The sequence below is a fragment of the Zalophus californianus genome, chromosome 15, assembly GCF_009762305.2.
Source record: "Zalophus californianus isolate mZalCal1 chromosome 15, mZalCal1.pri.v2, whole genome shotgun sequence".
NCBI classification, from domain to species: domain Eukaryota; kingdom Metazoa; phylum Chordata; class Mammalia; order Carnivora; family Otariidae; genus Zalophus; species Zalophus californianus.
The window spans coordinates 48,656,943-48,678,134 of record NC_045609.1 but is presented as its reverse complement, the minus strand read 5'-3'; the positions used below and the strand labels follow the sequence as shown (position 1 = coordinate 48,678,134).

At 48.3% G+C, this 21,192-nt stretch overlaps 1 protein-coding gene across 2 annotated transcripts in view; it reads left to right on the top strand.

Annotated features, from left to right (window-relative positions):
• Positions 1-21,192, top strand: part of ALOX5 (arachidonate 5-lipoxygenase) — a 72,082-nt gene that overhangs the window by 19,350 nt on the left and 31,540 nt on the right. For both annotated transcript variants that reach the window (XM_027596119.2, XM_027596120.2), the window contains exon 4: positions 11,147-11,269. In XM_027596119.2, the coding sequence (XP_027451920.1) occupies positions 11,147-11,269 (123 nt within the window). The remainder of the gene's footprint in view (positions 1-11,146; positions 11,270-21,192) is intronic.

The following is a 21,192-nucleotide window of genomic DNA, read 5'->3' as shown; positions in this document are numbered from 1 at the left end:
CTTCTGTCTTGTTGTTGGTGTATAGGAATGCCACTGATTTCTGTGCATTGATTTTATAGCCTGCTACTTGACTGAATTCCTGTATGAGTTCTAGCAGTTTTGGGGTGGAGTCTTTTGGGTTTTCCACATAAAGTATCATATCATCTGCAAAGAGTGAGAGTTTGACTTCCTCTTTGCCGATTTGGATGCCTTTGATTTCTTTTTGTTGTCTGATTGCTGTGGCTAGGACTTCTAATACTATGTTGAATAGCAGTGGGGAGAGTGGACATCCCTGCCGCGTTCCTGACCTTAGGGGAAAAGCTCTCAGCTTTTCCCCATTGAGAATGATATTCGCTGTAGGTTTTTCATAGATGGCTTTTATGATATTGAGGTATGTACCCTCTATCCCTATACTCTGAAGAGTTTTGATCAAGAAAGAATGCTGTACTTTGTCAAATGCTTTTTCTGCATCTATGGAAAGGATCATATGATTCTTGTTCTTTCTTTTGTTAATGTATTGTATCACGTTGATTGATTTGCGGATATTGAACCAGCCTTGCAGCCCAGGGATAAATCCCACTTGGTCGTGGTGAATAATCCTTTTAATGTACTGTTGGATCCTATTGGCTAGTATTTTGGTGAGAATTTTTGCATCCATGTTCATCAAGGATATTGGTCTGTAATTCTCCTTTTTGATGGGATCTTTGTCTGGTTTTGGGATCAAGGTAATGGTGGCCTCATAAAATGAATTTGGAAGTTTTCCTTCCATTTCTATTTTTTGGAACAGTTTCAGGAGAATAGGTATTAATTCTTCTTGAAATGTCTGATAGAATTCCCCTGGGAAGCCATCTGGCCCTGGGCTTTTGTTTGTTGGGGGATTTTTGATGACTGCTTCAATTGCATTAGTGGTTATAGGTCTGTTCAGGTTTTCTATTTCTTCCTGGTTCAGTTTTGGTAGTTGATACATCTCTAGGAATGCACCCATTTCTTCCAGGTTATCTAATTTGCTGGCATAGAGTTGCTCATAATATGTTCTTATAATTGTTTGTATTTCTTTGGTGTTGGTTGTGATCTCTCCTCTTTCATTCATGATTTTGTTAATTTGGATCATTTCTCTTTTCTTTTTGATCAGTCTGGCCAGAGGTTTATCAATCTTGTTAATTCTTTCGAAGAACCAGCTCCTACTTTCGTTGATCTGTTCTACTGTTCTTTTGGTTTCTATTTCATTGATTTCTGCTCTGATCTTTATTATTTCTCTTCTCCTGCTGGGTTTAGGCTTTATTTGCTGTTCTTTCTCCAGCTCCTTTAGGTGTAGGGTTAGATTGTGTATTTGAGACCTTTCTTGTTTCTTGAGAAAGGCTTGTATTGCTATATACTTTCCTCTCAGGACTGCCTTTGCTGTATCCCAAAGAGTTTGGACAGTTGTGTTTTCATTTTCATTGGTTTCCATGAATTTTTTAAATTCTTCTTTAATTTCCTGGTTGACCCATTCATTCTTTAGTAGGATGCTCTTTAGCCTCCATGTATTTGAGTTCTTTCCGACTTTCCTCTTGTGATTGAGTTCTAGTTTCAAAGCATTGTGGTCTGAAAATATGCAGGGAATGATCCCAATCTTTTGGTACCAGTTGAGACCTGATTTGTGACCTAGGATGTGATCAATTCTGGAGAATGTTCCATGGGCACTAGAGAAGAATGTGTATTCCGTTGCTTTGGGATGGAATGTTCTGAATATGTCTGTGAAGTCCATTTGGTCCAGTGTGTCATTTAAAGTCTTTATATCCTTGTTGATCTTTTGCTTAGATGATCTGTCCATTTCATGAAGGGGGTGTTAAAGTCCCCCACTATTATTGTATTGTTGTCAATGTGTTTCTTTGCTTTTGCTATTATTTGCCTTATATAATTGGCTGCTCCCATGTTTGGGGCATAGATATTTACATTTGTTAGATCTTCTTGTTGGATAGACCCTTTAAGTAGGATATAGTGTCCTTCCTCATCTCTTATTACAGTCTTTGTTTTAAAATCTAGTTTGTCTGATATAAGGATTGCCACCCCAGCTTTCTTTTGGTGTCCATTAGCATGGTAAATGGTTTTCCACCCCCTCACTTTCAATCTGGGGGTGTCTTTGGGTCTAAAATGAGTCTCTTGCAGACAGCATATGGATGGGTCTTGTTTTTTAATCCAATCTGATAGCCTGTGTCTTTTGATTGGGGCATTGAGCCCATTTACATTCAGGGTAACTATTGAAAGGTATGAATTTAGTGCCATTGTATTGCCTGTAAGGTGACTGTTACTGTATGTTGTCTGTGTTCCTTTCTGATCTTTGCTGCTTTTAGGCTCTCTCTTTGCTTAGAGGACCCCTTTCAATATTTCTTGCAGGGCTGGTTTCATGTTTGCAAATTCCTTTAGTTTTTGTTTGTTCTGGAAGCTTTTTATCTCTCCTTCTATTTTCAATGACAGCCTAGCTGGATATAGTATTCTTGGCTGCATATTTTTCTCGTTTAGTGCTCTGAAGATATCTTGCCAGTCCTTTCTGGCCTGCCAGGTCTCTGTGGATAGGTCTGTTGCCAATCTAATATTTTTACCATTGTAGGTTACATATCTCTTCTCCCGAGCTGCTTTCAGGATTTTCTCTTTGTCTGTGAGACTCGTAAGTTTTACTATTAGATGTCGGGGTGTTGACCTATTTTTATTGATTTTGAGAGGGGTTCTCTGTACCTCCTGGATTTTGATGCCTGTTTCCTTCCTCACATTAGGGAAGTTCTCTGCTATTATTTGCTCCAATATACCTTCTGCCCCTCTCTCTCTTTCTTCTTCTTCTGGGATCCCAATTATTCTAATGTTGTTTCATCTTATCGAATCACTTATCTCTCGAATTCTGCCCTCGTGATCCTGTAGTTGTTTCTCCCTCTTTTTCTCAGCCTCTTTACTTTCCATCATTTGGTCTTCTATATCACTGATTCTCTCTTCTGCCTCATTTATCCTAGCAGTTAGTGCCCCCATTTTTGATTGCACCTCATCAATAGCCTTTTTGATTTCGACTTGGTTAGATTTTAGTTCTTTTATTTCTCCAGAAAGGGTTTCTCTAATAACTTCCACGCTTTTTTCAAGCCCAGCTAGTATCTTTAAAGTCATGATTCTGAACTCTAGGTCCGACATCGTACTAATGTCCGTATTGAAGTAGGTCCCTGGCTGACGGTACTACCTCTTGTTCTTTTTGCTGAGGTGATTTTTTTCGTCTTGTCATTTTGTCCAGAGGAGAATAGATGAATGAGAGAACAAAATGCTAACAGGTTTACAATGTCCCCAGCAAATATACTGTATACAAATCTGAAAAGACCTGAAACCAGGGGAAAAGAAAGGGAAAGAAAGAAAAAAGAAAGAGAAAAGAAAAAAAAAAAGAAAAAAAAGGTAAAAACAAAAACAGAACAATACAAAAAAAGCAGAGTGTGATCAAATATGATCAGGCTAGTGCATAGATCAGTGCCACACACTAGATTTTGGGCGTATTTTGGTCTGTTAGAAAAAAGTGCCTCCTAAAATTTTAAAGGAAGAAAGACATATATGTACAAAATAAGGGTTGCTACAATGAAGGGATAGAAGATGACTGTAAAGATGAAAATTATAATAGATTTTATAAAAGCACTTGATAAGAAGTTGTTTGAAAAAAGAAAGAAGATTAAAAAAAAAAGAAAGAAAGAAAAAAGGGAGAGAATGTGATCAGGCAGGAGACTAGAACAGAGCCATACACTAGTGATTTAGGGTATATTTTTATCTGTTAGAAGAAACTGTATCTCAAAATTTTAAAGAGAGAACAACTTATATATATATGCCAAAAATAAGGCTAACTACTATGAAGGGATAAAATATGACTCTAAAAATGAAAAATAAAAAATGTTTTTTTTTTAAAGAGATTGATAAGATGTTGGTTGAAAAAGGGAAAAAGAAAAAGAAAAAAAAACAGTTAACAAAAATTAACTTTGATGAACTAATGAATCATGGTAAAAAAAAAGCCATGAAGTCTATGTGCAGTATTCCCCTAGCGCTGGAGTTCTCCCGTTCTCCTTGATCGGTAAACTTGGTCTTGGCTTGCTGGCTGTTCGTGCTGATATTCTGGGGGAGGGGCCTGTTGCTGTGGTTTCCAAATGTCTTTGCCGGAGGCTGAATTGCCCCGCCCTTGTCGGTCCGGGCTAAGCAAGCTGCTCGGGTTTGATCTCAGGAGCTTTTGTTCCCTGCAAGCTCTCCGTACAGCCTTGGAGGACCAGGGCAAAAATGGTGGCCTCCCAATCTCCGCCCGGAGGAGCTGAGAACTCGGGGCCCCGCTCCTCAGTGCGCCCCCAGAGAAAAGCAGTCACTCCCTTGTCCTTGGTCTCCGGCAGCACTCCGTGCTCACCCGGCCTGTGACTGAGCGTTTGTATCTGTGGCACCCGACCCCGTGTGGAGTCCCCAAACCCAGCAGATCCCTGCGGTGCGTTCCCGCGCCGCTCCTCCCCGGGAAGGAAGGGGAGTCTCCCCGGATCTGCCGCCTATTGGGTCCTTGCTGCAGGAGCAGTGGCCCGACTGGGCCGCGGATCACAGTTTATGGCCACCCCAAGCTGAGAGCCCGCGCCTTAGCTCTGTCTCTGCAGCTGGCTTCCCCGCTCCGATACCTGGGAGCTCTGGCGCACTCAGGCTCCCCCGGTCTTTCTGTGACCCCAAGGGTCCTGAGACCCCAGTATCCCGCGAGGGTTCCACCCCCGCTTAGCCACTGGAGCGACGTCCCTCAGCGGAGCCGACTTCTAAAAGGTCCGATTTTGTGCTCCGCGGCTCTATCACTTGCCAGAAGCAGCCGGCGGAGGCCCCTCCCCCGCCGTCTCTCCTCCCGAATATCGCCTCGGATTCACTTCTCCGCACGTCCTACCTTCCAGAAAGTGGTCGCTTCTCTGTTCAGAGTGTTGTTGCTACTCTCCTCTTTGATCTCCTGTTGAGTTCGTAGGTGTTCAGAATGGTTTGATCCCTATTCAGCTGAATTCCTGAGACCAGATGAAATCTAGGTCTCCTACTCCTCCGCCATCTTGCTCCGCCCCCAGGCATGTTGTCTTAACTCAGTATTTTCCAAAGTACGCCCTGGAGCACTGGTCCCAAAACTTTGTCTCCATGATAAGACAAGTTGGGGAAATCACAAACTTGTCTTAACTCCCTCCTGGAGGTTCCCAGTGCATATAAGCATTGAGAATTCTGAGAAGTTCTGTGCTGGTGAACTGTGCTTAATTTTTTTTTTAACTTCATTTATTTATTTATTTGAGAGAGCGAGAATGAAAGACGGAGAGAGAGCACATGAGAGGGGGGAGGGTCAGAGGGAGAAGCAGACTGCCCGCGGAGCAGGGAGCCCGATGCGGGACTCGATCCCGGGACTCCAGGATCATGACCTGAGCCGAAGGCAGTCGCTTAACCAACTGAGCCACCCAGGCGCCCTGTGCTTAATTTTTTTTTAGCCCAGTGTTTCCCAAGAGAATCTGACGTACAATTCTCAACATCCTGCAGAACAAGTATTCTGTGGAGCACCCTTTGGAAAATGCCCCTTTCCCCTAGAGCGGTGGATTCAGTGATGTGTTTGTCTCACAGGGATAGGGCTTTGGTGGGGTCTAGGGAGATGGGGCCAAGAGCTTTCTGGTGAAACGGCTTTCCTCCTTCTTAGATCTAATCGTCATTTTTTTCTTCCTCCTTCCACTCATCGGTCCTTTTCAGATGCCCCCCTCTGCTTCTGTTCAGGAAACACTGAACTTTGCATCATCTGCATAATCTAGGGGTTCCTCTTTCACATAAACTCTCGGCGTTCTAAGATGAGATTTTGGAGGTAAAGTAAGCATAGTCTCCAGTCTGTCAGAAAGCTGCAAGTCCAGCTGGCCCTCGTCCCTCAGTCAGCCAAACAGGGAGATAGAGCGGCCCACACAGGTCATCACCCACTGCTCTGTTCTCACTGTGACTGCATATACCTAGATGGTGCCCTCAGACGGAGCAGCATATAGTGTGGTGGTTTGCAATCTGTAATGTTTGTAATCACTTCGCAACTTGCTTTTTTCACTCATTCTGTTTTGAAGGCCAGTCAGTTGACACAGGTGTCGTCCATTCACTTAGCTTCTGTACAGCACACCATTGTATGAATGAACCACCAGGCTCACCCTTGCTCCGGCTGATGCACAGGTGGACTGTCTTTAATTCCTGGCTGTTGCAAGCCACCCCTCAGGGAGCTTTCTCATACATCTTCTGGTGCTGTCATGGAAGAGTTTCTCTAGGGAATATTCCTAGAAATAGACTTGCAGGATTGCAGACCACATTTTAAGTTTTCTAGATATTGCCAGTTGTCTTTTAAAGAGATTCTGCCAGTTTTCACCCCCTAGCAGTTGTTTTTGAGGGTTGCAATCTCCCTGCATTGTTGACATACTTTGCATCTTGAGACATTCTCATTCGGGTCAGTCTAATGTCCTGAAATCGCATCTCATTGATTTTGTCATTCTTAAATTGCCACATATTTCTAGCTGTGTGTGAATTGGGCCATTCCCCTGCTGGTGGACATTCAGCTTGCTTCTCACCTGTCTGTCTGCCTTTGGCATTACCAACAGTGTTGCTGGAAGCAGTCTTGCACAAACTGCTTGATGTCCTGGTGCTTTCATTACTGTCACATTAAGTTCCAGAACCCACATTGGTGGGTCAAATTAGCAGTTTCATTTTAAGAAATACTAACAAAAATCCTGTCCCACAATTTTATAGTAATTTTCGGTGCAATTTTCCAGTTGCGTATGTATACCTATGACATACCTGGTCATGCCGATCTTTTATATTTTTAACAATCTAAAAATCCCTAAGTTGGACCCCTTTGTTGTTTTAACCTGCATTTCCCTGACCACGGTGAGTTTCGCCTCTGTGCATAGTCTCTTCTTTGAATTGCCTATGTGTGTGCTTTATTTTTCTGTCTTATGGTTAATCTAAAGGAGCTCTTTGTATATCAAGTTAGTATCCTTTTGTTATAAGTATAGCATATGTCATCTGTCTTCTGTTGCTTTTTTCATAGAAGATTTTAGTTCTTTGTTTTCTTAACTACATGTGTTGGTTTTCCTTTATTGCTTTTGGGTTTCCTGCTTTGCGTAAGAAGGCCCTCCCCACCCCAGTGTTACATAAATACACATGTATTTTTTGTCTAATACTTTTGCGATTTGGTCTTTAACCATTTGGCTCTGAATTCACCTGCCATGTGTTTTTATACATGCTGTGAAGCAGGGGTCGCGCATCCCCAGTATCACTTACTACGGACTGCATTCCTCCCCACTGCCGGCAGAGGACACCCACCACGCGCAGAGCTGGCCCAGGATGCTGGTTCTGGGCACGGGCTCTGAAGCCAGTCTCCGAGTTCTGCTCCCACTTACGGCCACTCGCTCCATGTCCTGTGAAAGTTGTTTAGTCTCTGTGTCCCTCACCCCCTCGATCTAGAAGATGGGTGATGGGTGAAAGAATAGTACTATCTCACAGGTTTTTGAGAGAATTAAATAGATTAAACCATGAAAACACATAGAATAGTATTTGGCACCTAGAAAGCACTCGGTAAGTGTTAGCTAGTTTTCTGTCACATTTACATATTTTCTTGGGGCTGTTTCTGGACTTCACGTGTTAGTCCGTTTTTCCATCCTGTAGCCCCGCACCATGTTTTGATTATTATAACTTTCTAATATATGTTAATAGCTCTGTCAGTATCTCACTGTTCTCTTTTAAGATTTTCATGATGAGAATAGCTTTGAATTACATATAAATGTGTTATATACTGACATGCTAATGACATTCAGGCCCCCCACCCCCACTGAGAACGCAATGTGCCTTTCCCTCCATCTAGATCTTGTGTAATGACCTTCCGTAGAGTTTCTGATTTTCTTCTTGCAGGTCTTCCTCCTCCCTGGGTACCTTTATACAAGGGAAAGTATAGCTTGTACCATACTGAGTGAGATATTCTTCTGTTTGTAAATAAATATTGCTGGGATAAAGATAAATTAGTTATTTTTAAAATATTTTCCTTGTATTGACATCTCACTAAACTCTTTTATCAGCCCTAATCTTTTTTGTTGGTGAGTCTTTTTAGTTACCTAATCATTCGGTCATATTATCTAAATGATGATAATTTCGTCTGTTATTTTCCATTTACATCACTGTATTTTTTCTCATTTCACACCTGGAATTCCCCAAACAAGTAATAGTAGCAATGATGGTCTTGATTTTTGAGAAAATGCCTTTGATATTTTTGTTTATTTAAAATTATACTTGCTATTGTTTTCTGATGAATACTCTACTATATTTCAGAACTTCTTGGTTCATTCTAATTGTTTGGCTGAACTTGTTCAGTTAATTTCCTCAGAAGAATTTTGGGGGAAATATAATATCTGAGTCGGTGCTTGTCTCCACCCCCCAAAAATTCTCCTGCCCTCACCAATTACTTGACAAAAGAGGCTTAGATAATGACCTAAAAAGAAGTCTGTAAACACTTCACACTGTTTCCCCATTTTCAGTGTAAAATGAGAAACCTAATAACTTGATTATTTTTCTTTTCCCAGAAACTTGTGAGCTTGTGAGAGCACTTCTCTCCTCTCCCTCCCCTGCCGCCTCCCCGTCTCCTTCCCTGCCTTCCTCCTCCCCCTCGCCCCACTTCCTTCCCTCCCTCCCTCCCTCCCTCCCTCCCTCCCCCCTCTTTCTCCCCCATCCCCCAACACACACACACACACACACACACACACACACACACACACACACAGTCTTCTCTGTCTTTGGCAATATATATCTATATATGCCCTTTTTCCTTTTCTTTCCTGCCTAGGACTTACTCAGAAAATTGAGGTCTTTTCAACTTAAGAAAGTTTTTCTCTTATTTCTTGATTTTTACTTCTCCATGTATTCCTCTCTCCTTTTGGACCTCTTAGTCTCTGCATGTTAAATCTTCTATATCTGCCTTTCATGTCTCCTGTGTTTTCTTTTTTCTTTAAGTTTTTATTTTAACCCTAGGTAATTAACATACAGTGTCTATTAGTTTCAGGTGTACAATATTCAACATTTCCATACAACACCCAGTGCTCATCACAACGAGTACACTCCTGAATCCCCATTGTGGTTTCCCTTTCTTTGTGGTTTTGCTCTGTATTTGTGTTACATTTTCTTCCATTTTGCACAGAGCAGCGCCTGGCCCATGACAGGTTCTCGGTAATTAGTTATTGAATGGACGAATTTTGTCCAGGAGACAAATTAGATCTCACAGTGACTGTTTTCCCATTTCTCTATTGAATTTTCAATTCAGAAATCATGTTTTGTTGTTGGAGAAAGTCTTTTAACATTCTACTTAAGTCTCTTTAACACTCCTCCTTTTTTTTAAAGATATTAAATGTCTTTTTGCTTCTTCCTTCCTTCTGCCTGGCTGTTCAACGTGGTCTTCCTCAGTGGAGTGTGATTTTTTTTTCCTTGCCTATTTATCCGTGGGCACAAAGGCCTTTGGCCCCCGTGCAGGTCAGCCTGTCAGGTGTCTCAGGCAGCAGTGGCCTGCAGTGGGAGGGACACAGGTGTGTGGTGGTGAGCTTAGAAATTGTCCTGTTCTCATGCACTGAGAGGCCTTAGTCTCCCGAGCACCCTAGGTGGGGCACTTCCATCCATCAGTGCTGCCATCCTCAGGAGGTGGGGGGAACAGCAGTGGGAAGTGGGGAGTTCTGAGGAAATGAATTATTTTCTAAAAAAGGGGGGGAAATCAGTAGATTAGTTGACATTGTACACTTGTCTACATTTTATCCTGTTAACATACCAGCAGTGGTGTTAATACAAATATAACAAATATAGATTTCCTTAAAGTCCAGGAAAATGGAATAGTATACGTAAACCAACAATGAGAAATGACAGTGCTGCACAACAGAAAATGCTTTTCAAAATGCATCTGCTCTGACTGATCGTACCCAGTTCCTGTTCACCTCTGGTGGTCCTAATGGGGGTCTTACTGGCCAACAGGACGGCACAAAAAACCATGGGGATTTTTGTGACAGTAAAAGGACAAGATGATATTAAAGGGACTCCAGACTTTTTCATGACCTCAACTCTCAGTGCTTTACTTTCCTGTCATAAGAGAGATTTTAATAAAAGAGAATTAGGAATACAAATGGCAAAGCTGTTAACCCAGAATGTAAGTTTTGGTTTTTAAACAAATACAAGATCATTCTCTCTGAGCTAAATGAACAGTTTTGGTTAGTTTCGGTTTTGCGGTAAGCAAAGAAAAGAAAAAGTAAAAAATTTAAGGGGCACATGGTACCTCAGTCAGTTAAGCATCTGACCCTTGATTTCAGCTCAGGCCATGATCTCAGGGTGGTGGGATCAAGCCTGACTCTGTGCTCAGTGGGGAGTCTGCTTGAGTTTCTCTCTCTCCCTCTGCCCCTCCCCCCCATGCTCACATGCACATGCACGCTCGCTCGCTCTCTCTCTAAAATAAGTCTTTTAAAAAAAGTAAAATTTAAAAAACAATGTAAATGCCCTATGCTGCAGGATAAGTTTCAAAGACACCATGATCTGAAAATTTGGGCTGGATAGCATGCATGGCCTGTCTTTGATTGTTATATAACAGTCACTAAGCCTGCCCCCGGCAGCGTCTGGACCTGTGGCCCCACATCCAACCACCCTGCTGCCCTGGGCACCCTACTGGGAAGGCATGACCACCGTCCCCATTTCCCAGCCACCACACATGGTTCAGGGGTGTGTTGGCTGAGCTGGAGGGCTATTGGCTGTCCAGGCCAGCCTGGAAGTGTGGGGGCCTCACCCACTTCTACCTCCGGTGACTCTCTATGCCAGGGGGGTAGATGGTGGTTGAGCATCCCACCAGATCAGTGAGGTCTTCTGATGCTTCCTTTCAACCTCTTTTTATGCCCTGGCTCACACTTACCATTCACTACTCCTCTGCCGTGAGCCCAGTCTCAGGTTCAGGAGACCCCGGACGTCCTACTGTGATGCTCAGGGCTCAGCAAAGCAGGCTACCGCCAGCCCCCGGGAGGGGTCCCACTACCTCGCAGGATGCACACTCAGCTGATGGAAGACACGTCCTCAGAACGCGAGGGCAGCCGTTAGTCTGAGGGGGCCAACCCAAAGGCCAGGCATTTGATGCAGTTTTCTTTTTATTCGTGCTCAGGTGGATGGAGTGGAACCCTGGCTTCCCTTTGAGTATTGATGCCAAATGTCACAAGGATTTACCCCGAGACATCCAGTTTGATAGTGAGAAGGGCGTGGACTTCGTTCTGAACTACTCTAGAGCGTGAGTTTCCAAGAACCTAAGGATGCTGGGCAGCCCCTCCAGGGGCCGGGGCCGCGAGTGGGACCCTCACTCCTTTCTTTGTGGAGGCTTTGGGCTGGGGAGCAGCTCAGCTGGGCACTTCTTCCTACATCATTTGATTATATCTTGGCCATGCTGGATCCTCAGTGCACAACCACAGGGTGGCCTCTATCTAAACCGAGTTACAACCTGGATGACTCCAGACACCAAACAACTCTGTTGTCAGCCCAGAGTCGAGGTCTTTACTTGAAGTATCCATTGCCACCCACGTCTCATGCCCCCAGGGCCAATTCAAGGGTGGACACCCATCCCCTGGTTGTCTGTCACAGCAACCCCGTGAGGCAGGCACAGTTATTTTCCTCACCTTGCCGTTGGAGAATCTGAGGAATAAGGAGGTCACATACCTTGTCCAATGGCCCCTACTGATAAATGGCAGAGATCTGAGTTCTGTGCTCCTTCTTTGTGATTGAATTCCCACAAGGCTTCTACTGAGACTCCTTGGGTGTTCGTGAAACATGGAGCCCCAGCACCATCCCAGGGCCAGTGGGGGAGCCTTTGAGCTGCGCCTTGACACTAGGGAGTTCTCACAATCATACACATCTAGAAAACTCTACATCTGTGGTTCTGCCACCTGACTGAGTCTTAGATGGACCTGAGGAGCTTCAGCATCTCCTAGTGCCAGGCCAACCCCACAGCTAGGAGGAAAGTCTCCGGGGTGGGGCGCTGGTCTCGGAGAGGCATATCCAGGAGGCAGATGGGTGGAGAGCCACTAACCCAGTCGACTTTGAGGGCAACATTTGCTTAGTGCATAGCTACTCCCCTCAAGAAGGGCCCTTCATCTGGTCGGACACACTTGGGCCTGTGCCAAGGTCTTCTTCCTCCTTTGCACATTTGGGAAGAATTCTACACACACACACACACACACACACAGAGCCTCACAACAGCCTCCATATGGAATCCCCTCAAATCGAAAAGACCATGTGCGTTTGTCTCTCTCAGGCTGCATCTACCTGGGGGGGAGGAGGTGGTAACGACCTAACACTTATCAAGCCTCTGCTGAATGTCAGGCTCATAAGTGTGGGTATTTTCTACTACAATCAGGTATATAAGCTGACATTCCACTGGACCCAGGTCAGTGGGTTTTGTCTAAGAATTTGTCTAAGGTCATTTAGGCAGAAATTGGCAAAACCAGAATTTGAATTCAGATTTACTGGGTCCAAAGCTGGGAATTTTTTTTCCCTGCTACAATTGGGATCAACTAGAGAGAAAAACTAAAACCAAACATCTGGGCTAGTAAGGCACTGTAGTACCCAACATCTGGCTCCCTGGAAACACCAGGGCAATTAAATATCTCATTTCCCACCCAGGGATTCCCAAAGGCATGTGGCTTTTAGGGCAGAGCCCTGACTAGGATGGTCTGAGCAGAAAAGAAGGCCGTTGTGAGAGGGGCAGTCTGAAGAGAAGATGATAAGGATGGAGAGCAGCGAGGTCAGAGGAGATGAGACTGCTTTGGGGAATAGTGCCACCTCTGCTTAGCAATGGCCAAGGGATGGATGGTGGGGGTTTAGTGGACAAAGGATGGATGGGTAGATGGCAGATAGACGGAGAGCAGAGGGATGGATGGATGGGTGGATTTTGGGTGGAGGGGTGGAGGAGTGAGAGAGGGTGGAGGGCTGGTAGAGGAATATGTGGATGGCTGGATGGTGGAGTGAAGGCCAGGCTGTGCCTTTCTTATGTCTGCTCAGTGTTCCTGCAATTAATTGTCGTGTCTGTATCTCAGGAGCCTACACAGCAGCTGCCACAGAATAGGTGCTCAGTAAACTCTCTCACAAGGAATGGAGTATGACGGAGCTGATCTCTCAGGGGCCTTTGTTATCACCTCGTGGGCCCTCTCTTCACACACCCACATGCACTCTGTCTCTCATCCGCTCTCCCTCTCTCTCACACGCATGCACGCACGCATGCACAGTCACCGTTCTTCTCCCGTAGACCCCCTTCATGGCCAACAGCGTCTTAGCTGTGCGTCTCACAGTACTGTCCATGTGGCCTCGCCGCCGCCCCCCTCCCCGCCCCGCCCAGGCTGTCCACCGGCATCTGCAAGGCCATTTCTGTGTATGTTCTCAGAGTCCCCTGGGGGATTCCAGTGTGCAGTCAGGACTGAAACCACTGGCCTCCATGCCTCCCTTGGCCTCATCCTCCACCCAGTTGCCTGTGGGGTCCTGTCTTCCCCCTGGGGTCTCAGGATGTATGTCCTTCCCTCCCAGCTCTGTCATCTCTCCCTGGGACATTCAGGAATACCCTTCTACCTGCTTCCCCAGGATCCATCCAACACAGCAATTGGAAGTTCATTCTCAAGTGCACATATAGTTTGTTGGAGGCTCCTTCTACAAAGGCAAATACAATTCTTTTATTCCCCCCTCTAAAATCCTTCAGTGATTACTCCAGCTACAGACGAGAGCCTGCACATCTCTGCCCTGCTCCCCTGCCTTCCCTTTTGCCCCCAGATACACAGGACATTCCAGCCATGTACGTCCAGAACTAGTTAGCAAGGCATCTTCATGCTCTTTGTCTTTGCACGTGCCATTCCCTCCACCTCGGATACAATTCTTGCCTTCTTTCCAACTCATTATTTTTGAGGACCTAGATGAGGTGACCCTTCTCCCAGAAGCTCCTAGAAGCTCCGGGGTCTGAGTGAGGCCTTGTGCTCCCCAGTACTGGCCACACAGGCCACCATTTCTCCAATGACATCGCAACCCTTCTTTCTTCACATCTGCCATGTAACTTGGTCCCTTGAGCTATGGACTATTTGGCAGGAACATAGCATAGAAATCTTGAGATGGGCCCTCAGCCCTTCCTGGTCCAGCACAGCTCAGCAAGTCAGCTAAGCCCTGCCTCTGCGGGCTGAGGACCATGAGGTTCTAAGAAGAAAATGGGAGATGTGCTCTCTGCATTTGAGGAGGGTGCAGCCTGAATTAAGGGGACTGGACCTCAGGGAGATGGCTCAAAGCACCCCCTACCCCGAGGAGATGAGAGGAGCACATGGGAGGGGCCTCTGGGCCAGTGGAAGGTGATCTTAGGGAAGCTGACTTCTCTTCAGCTGTGGCTGGGCCTGCTCACAGAACCAAGTGGGTTGTAACATTTCCTCGTGGCATCAAAGGAGGAACAGCTTGTGTGTTTACTTACCACTCACTGTTTGCAGACTAGAGCTTGATTGCAGGCAGTTGATGGGTTGATAAGGGAATGTCCCTTTAAAGGAAACTGAGAAAGAGAGCTTCCTTCCTAGTAAGGTTGAAAGTGCAGAAATGAGCCTGAGTTCCAGAGGAGGTGACCAGCCTCGCGCCAAGACCAAGGTGCTCGGACCCTCACCCCCTGTGCATTTCCCATCAGATGAGATCAGGTGGAGGCTGCTCCCTGAAGGGGCATCCTTCTCCCTGAGATCACAGGGAATCCTTTGGGAATCCCTGGGTGGGAGATGGGATATTTAACCTCACTGTAACCACAGATGGCTTCCTGGGAGGGCAGCCTCAGAAGTGCTACCACAACCTGCACGGGCTCCTCCCGGCCGGGATTTGCAGGGTTCACTGACAAACGGGAAGCTATGAGAGAGATCATTGCTGCATTGCAGACGCTTGGCTTGGCAGCCTTCAGGGATCAGACAAGAGAGCCTAGAGGTGGCAAAGGGGCTGACTGAGGAGTAGGGAGAAAGGCGGGGTGTGGTGTGGATGGACCTGGGATCTGGTTGGAATTCAGGTCAAAATGGGGAGAGACTGACAGGAGACCCCCAGGCATTCTTGACCTGTGCATCCCACTGGTCAGGAAAATGGAGTGATCCTTACAAAGGGAAGGTGGGGAAGAAGTGGGGGAGGTGAGTCCAGCTCGGGGGCATTGTTGAGGCTGAGAGCCCCGGGCAGCCTCTGGCGGTGCCGTGAAGGCTCAGGGCCAAGAGCCAGACGCTGTGTGCCGGGGAGGGGCGAGAGGGCTAGTGCGGTCTGTCAGCCGTGACCCCTGTTACCCGCTGCTCCCAGCCCCCCAGAGAGGTCACTGCTGCAAGTTGGAGGTCAGACAAAATCCCATGTATGGCAGCTCCTTGAAGGGAGTCGGTGGTGAAGAGAAGGAAGGCTCAGGCGTCTGAGATGAAGAAGAGCCAGGGCCTCGAGGGGAGAGAGGGGATGACAGTGGATGGGGCAGAGTTCCAGCAGAGGAGGGCGGAGGAAGTGGTGGGGTGAGGCCCAGGGCTGGGCCTTTCATTTCTCCAGAAACCAGAGCCATGAGTTCTGTGCAGGAAGAAGTCCCCACGCCCTCTTATTGCCACCCCAGCTCGGACACAAGTTGGCTCCACGTCACCAAAGCACTCATAGAAAATAGTGTTCTCCCCCTTAGCTCCACAAATGCTACCCAAAAGCCCCTGGTCTTCTTGGAAATTTTAAAAACCATCTCCTCCTCCTTCTAACTGATGTCTATATATCAACCCTGTTTACCTCTATTGAATTTTGTGAGACAGAGCTATGTCCTACTGGGAGATAAATATCTTATAAAAATGTTGAGGGGAGATTCCCACTAAAAGTTAGACAGACCTGGGAAATTTTAATTATATTTGCTAAAGTAGCATTTTTTGTGTGGTTAAAAATGGGTCATGAAAGAAGACATAATACAAAGCATAAAGTCTGGTTTCCCTAAAAAGAGGGGGCTTGGTCTGTAGTCAAATTACATTGCAACCTCTTCAGCGGTGGGTCTCACACTATAACTTGCATCAGAATCCCCTGGAGGGCTTGTTAAAAATCAGGATTTCTGGACCCACCCCCAGAGTTTCTGATTCAGGAGGTCTGAGGCAGGACCTGAGAATCTGCATTTTTAACAAGCGCCCCCCCCCGGGGGGTGCAGCTGCTGCTGGCCTGGGGACCACAGAGAGGACCCCTGCTCTCCAGGGCTGTAAGGCTTGAGAAATCCTGGCCTAAAGAAATCAGCTTAACGCGCCTGTGCCCTCCCAACTCCTCAGACTGGCTTGCCTTTGTGGGCTGGAGGCCCCCCAGGGCAGGTGTCCCTGCAGGGACAGGAGGGAGAACCTTCTCCCCTTCTTGGTGTCCTTCTCTGCTCTTCACTTTAGCTCAGCTGCATTAATGGAGCGCCTGCTGGGGGCCTGGATCCCCAAACTGCTCTAGGTACTAGCAGTTCTTGCCTTTTCTTTTCCTGTGCCCCTCCCCACACCTACCTCAAGCCTGGCCTGGGACTAGAAAAATAAAATGCCGATTCCTACAGTGGAACAAACTCAGTGAAGGAAGGCGCAGTTTTAGCTGAATGCAGCTCTTTCCGCAAGGCTGGTTCTAGGGCAGCCGGGCTCCTCCAGGACACTGGGCAGTTGCAGCAGGCCCCCCTTGCTCAGGGCAGTAAGGACAGGCAGCCAGGCTGCCTAGAGAGGGAGCAGGGGTCCAGACAGCGTCTCTCAAGCATTCATGTGCACATGGATCCACGTGGGACGTTGGTAGACACAGGTTCTGATCAGTGGGTCTGAGTGGGGATCGAGTGTGCATTCCCAGCAAGCCCCCGTGTGATGCTGGTGCTGCTGGTCCCTGGACCAGACTCAGAGTAGTGAGGTTATGCTTTGCTTTCCTGGAGAAAAATTCTATTAATCTCTTAAAATTATAGCAACAACTATCAACCCAGGATTCATTACCCTTTAAAAGCAAAGGGCTGCCTTCTTTAGAGCCCGGCGGTTAGGGTTGATTCAAACTCTAGCTGTGTCCTCTTGGGAGAGTCATTTCAGTGTCATGACCCTTAGTTTCCTCCCTCTGATATGAAGCTGATGATACCTAGCTACTGGAATTGTTACGAGATTTCTGTGAACTCATGTATGTAATGCCCCCCTCGCCCTGGTGAGTTCCCTCTAATATCTCCATTCTGGGTGCTTGGGAGGACTTCAGCCCAAGGAAGGAGCCCAGCTGGGGAGCAGCCTCCTCAGGTACTGTCCCCACCCACTTGCTAGCTCCCCGGGCTTCCTCTACCCCCATGTGAGCAGGGCCGGAGGAACTACCGCTGCCCCTCCTTTAAAATGTTTACTGTAGAGCTCCTGGGGGGTAGGGCCCGAGATGAATCAAAAGTGGCCTTTTGGTCCCAGCTCCAAGAAGCTCACAGTCTAATGGGAACCAAGTCAGGGATAGCTTATCACAACAGCATGTAGGAACTCTTCCTTAGGAAAGGAATGCTGGGGAAACTTGAGGCAGAAGAGGAAGTAACTCTGGGGGACCAGCATCAGAAAAATGCTTTCCAAGAGAGAAGACGCCCAAGCTGGGTTTTGGAGGATGAGTAGGAGTTTACCATGCTGCTTGGAGGGGTGCAGGGGATGGCATTTTAGGCAGTAAGAATTCTGGTGAGCCAGGAGGGCCAGAGTAGAGGGCCTGTGTGGGGAAGTGGGGCTGAGGCTACCAAGGCAGGAAGGTGGGCAAGGAGCCCAGCCTTTACCTGGCAGGGGGTGGGGAAGCAGGACTCTGGTGGCCTGAGAGGCTCGGCATTTTGGTGTCAAGAAGGAAGGAGTTGGTTGTCAGATGCACTAGAGAGATCGAGAAAGCTTAGGGCTAACTGCCGGGCCCTTCGGATGCAGCCACTAGGACGTCACCAGTGCCCTGGAGGAGAGCACTTTTCAGGGAGCAAAGGGGACAAGAAGTAAAGAAGAGTAAGTACGTGAAGATTCCTCCATGAATTGGGTGTGAAGGAAGAAAAAGATGAGCGAATTAGACGAGAAGACCCAGGGGAAGGAAGAGGGGAAAGTGCTGTGCTGCAGACAGGATTTTGAACCTGTCTGCTGGTCCCCCAGAATGCCAGCGCTTAAGGCTGCAGACTTTAGTATTAACAGTGAGTGACAATTAGGGCACTACTTGCTAATGTTTGTTGAACTCTTTATGAACTAGGGTTTTCTATACATTAGGTCAGCCCCGTGAGGCAGGGACAGTCATTGTGCCCATTTCACAGGTGAGAAAACTGAGACACCGTAAGATTAGGGACTTGCCTAAGGCCATGTGGCTGGGAAGCGATGGGGCTGGGATCTTAGGCCAGGCCTTTACCACCCTGTGCTGAGCAGCACCATCACAGCTGCCATCTCTCAGGGACTCCCAGCCCCGTCCAGACTTGTGTCCCTACCCCAGCACTTGGGTCGGGGGTTCCAAGACCCCCGGGGTCCAGCCCCCTAGAGGTCTGATGGGGAAGGGACACCCAAGTGCCTGGCAGCCCACTCTACGTGGACAGTTCCTGATAGAGAGAACCCACAGAACCAGGGCCCAGCTAGCCTGGTCCCCACAGCCCATGCCATAGCGTGCCACTCGGTCCATGGTTAAACACAGTCCTGCTCTGGAAAACACACTTGTGGCTGAGGTCACCAGAGAGACCTTCCCCATTGAACCTCCATCGTTGGGCAATCCAGCTTCCGTGGCACTTCTGAGTAATTCCGGTGACTTATCTCTTCTCAGATAAGAAGAATCTTGTATCTTATCTCAGAGCCACCTGCTCTGCCTGGAATGAGGCCAGCTCTCCTCAGTGAGCGTTGCCCCCCACTCCCAACAGCAAAACTGTGAGGTGCAAAAATGGAGAAGCTGCTAGAAGGAAAGGGGCAGGGGAAGCAGAGGAAACAAGAGCTCCCCCTCTCCTGGCACAGGGCAAACAAACAGCCCAGTGCATGTTGACCTTGGCTGTGTGACCTTGAATGAGCCAGATGCCCTCTTTGGGCTGCAGGTTCCTCTTTGTGCAATAACAGATCTTCGAAGTCCCGATAATCCAGGTGTCTGTAAGCATGTAGAAATATTTTGCCTCAGGATGACATGCAAATGTTTTCCTCCTAATTCCATGTCTTCCTGAATCTGTGGCTTCCTCTGGGTGCCACCCCACCCCACGTTCAGTGCCAGCCTTTTGTTTCAAAGTCAGAGAGACCCAGCTGGGTAGACCATGAGCCAAGGGCTATGACTCACTCCCAGCTCCCCACAAGGTCCCTTGGGTTTTGGGACCTCTCTCTGGGGCTCCATGTGGTGGCACGGGGCTGTGCTGGGGCTGGCAGGCCTGCAGAGACCTGGGAAGGCCTCTCCTCTCCCAGAAATGCATCCTTTTCCACACCCGGTGTGACAGTGGAGGGCACAGTGCGGTTTACTCCTCTAGTTTAACACTGGTTTCTGCCCCAGGAGGCTCAGCGGACAAGGGAGGTGCAGGAGGACAGGGGTGCTGGCTGAGGAAGGCGGAGCGATGCCAACAGCCCCTTAGCCAGGGGGCCTGCCTAGCCCTGGTGAGACACCAAAGCATGTGTGCAAAATAAGCGTGTGTGGAAAAAAAACCAAAAAACCACCAACAGAAAACCAAGTGCGTGTGTAAAAGCTCCTCCTTCCTGGGGAGGGGCGAGGATAAAGTGTTGAAGAGACCAGCCCGGCCTAGAGGACAAGTCCAGCGTCATTCTCTAGCCCCGAGGCACTGAGCACCTGCTGTGTGCACCACATGGCCCAGGCTGCGCCCAGCACCTTCCTGGCACCACAGCCCCTCAGTAACCGGCAGGCAGCTGAGTCACCCGACTCTTGGAGGAGAAGGCGAGGCCCATAGAGGTGACCAGCCTTGTGGCTCCTGGACCCACTCCCAGGCAGTGTGGTCTCCTGAGGGGTCCCAGGGAGGCAGGTGCAGAGGAGAAGCATTTGCTAGACTGAGGGGCAGTGGGGGGGCGGGGGGGATCTGAAGGGAAGTCATAAAGGTGTGTCATGTTCTGCCTCACATGCCTTTCCTATGTTCAGTCACTCGGACTTGCTGCCCTCATGCATGCTCCCAGGCAGCTCCCCTGGGATAAGACAGCCATCTGTCCCCATCAGCCAGGGTAGCCCTGGACAAAACACCCAAGCCTCAGTCCTCTGATGCTGCTGGGAAAGGTGTGAGGGGGCTTTGGAACTCCCACACCTTCCTGCAACAGTGCTCTGGCCCCAGCCAGCACCTCTCCCCTCCCCTCCCACCCGCTCCCCGCCAAGGAGTGAGTCCAAGGAGAGCGCCAGGGCCTGCCCAGGTTAGGGCTGCTGCTTCTGGGAGGGGTTGGCTCCGCTGGTCACGCCCAGGAGGTGGGGCATGGGAAGGGGGTCCCCTGCCCGGGTATGTGCACTGTCCCTCTCAGTCAGTGATTGGTGCTGGTGCTGCTGGAGCCCCTGGAGCCCCTGGAGTACCTGGAGGCCCCGGCTTGGCCTGCGGCAGTGCAGACACCCCCTCGCCCTCCTGGAGCCGCAGGCTGAGGAGGGGCTCACACACAGGACTATGTACTTAATCTGCCGTCAGCACTGCTGAGACCACATCATGGGGCAGCCTGGGCTGGGGAAGGGGCAGCTTCCCTGAGATCAAAGCAGGAGTCGGGGTCCTTGAGGCAAGCCCTCCAGATACACTCGTCCCGTAGTCTCAGGAGGAGGAGAAAGGGGCAGAGAGCATTCCAGGCAGAGGGAACAGAGTAAGGATGTATGAAAGGCAGTAGAGGTGGGAGGCTTCAACTCTGGAGGAGTGGGCGGTGGGAAGGAGACAGGATAGCTGCCTGGTAGGTACCCTCAGCTGTGGGGGTGCCAGAGAGAGAAACCGAGGCAGAGTGTGTCACATGAGCACTGGCCAGAGTTCCCTAACCTCTGTCCTGTGCCTGGCTTGAGTTAGTAGGGAAGTCTGGGATACCTCTCTCACTCCCCTTGACCTTTCCCAGACCCGTCCCACAGTTCCCTCCTCCAGCAAGCCCCTGGGATTGCTCGGACCGCTCAGATCTCACTCTTGAGTGCCTGCAAGCTGCATTTTATGAAGCTCCTGTCCTGGCTTATTTTGCTATCCTGTGTAATGAGCATTTGGAAAACTATCTCCCTCAGCACCAGGCACAGAGCCAGAGTTAGAAAGTAAATAAGGGATCAACTCAATCAAACCACTCATCC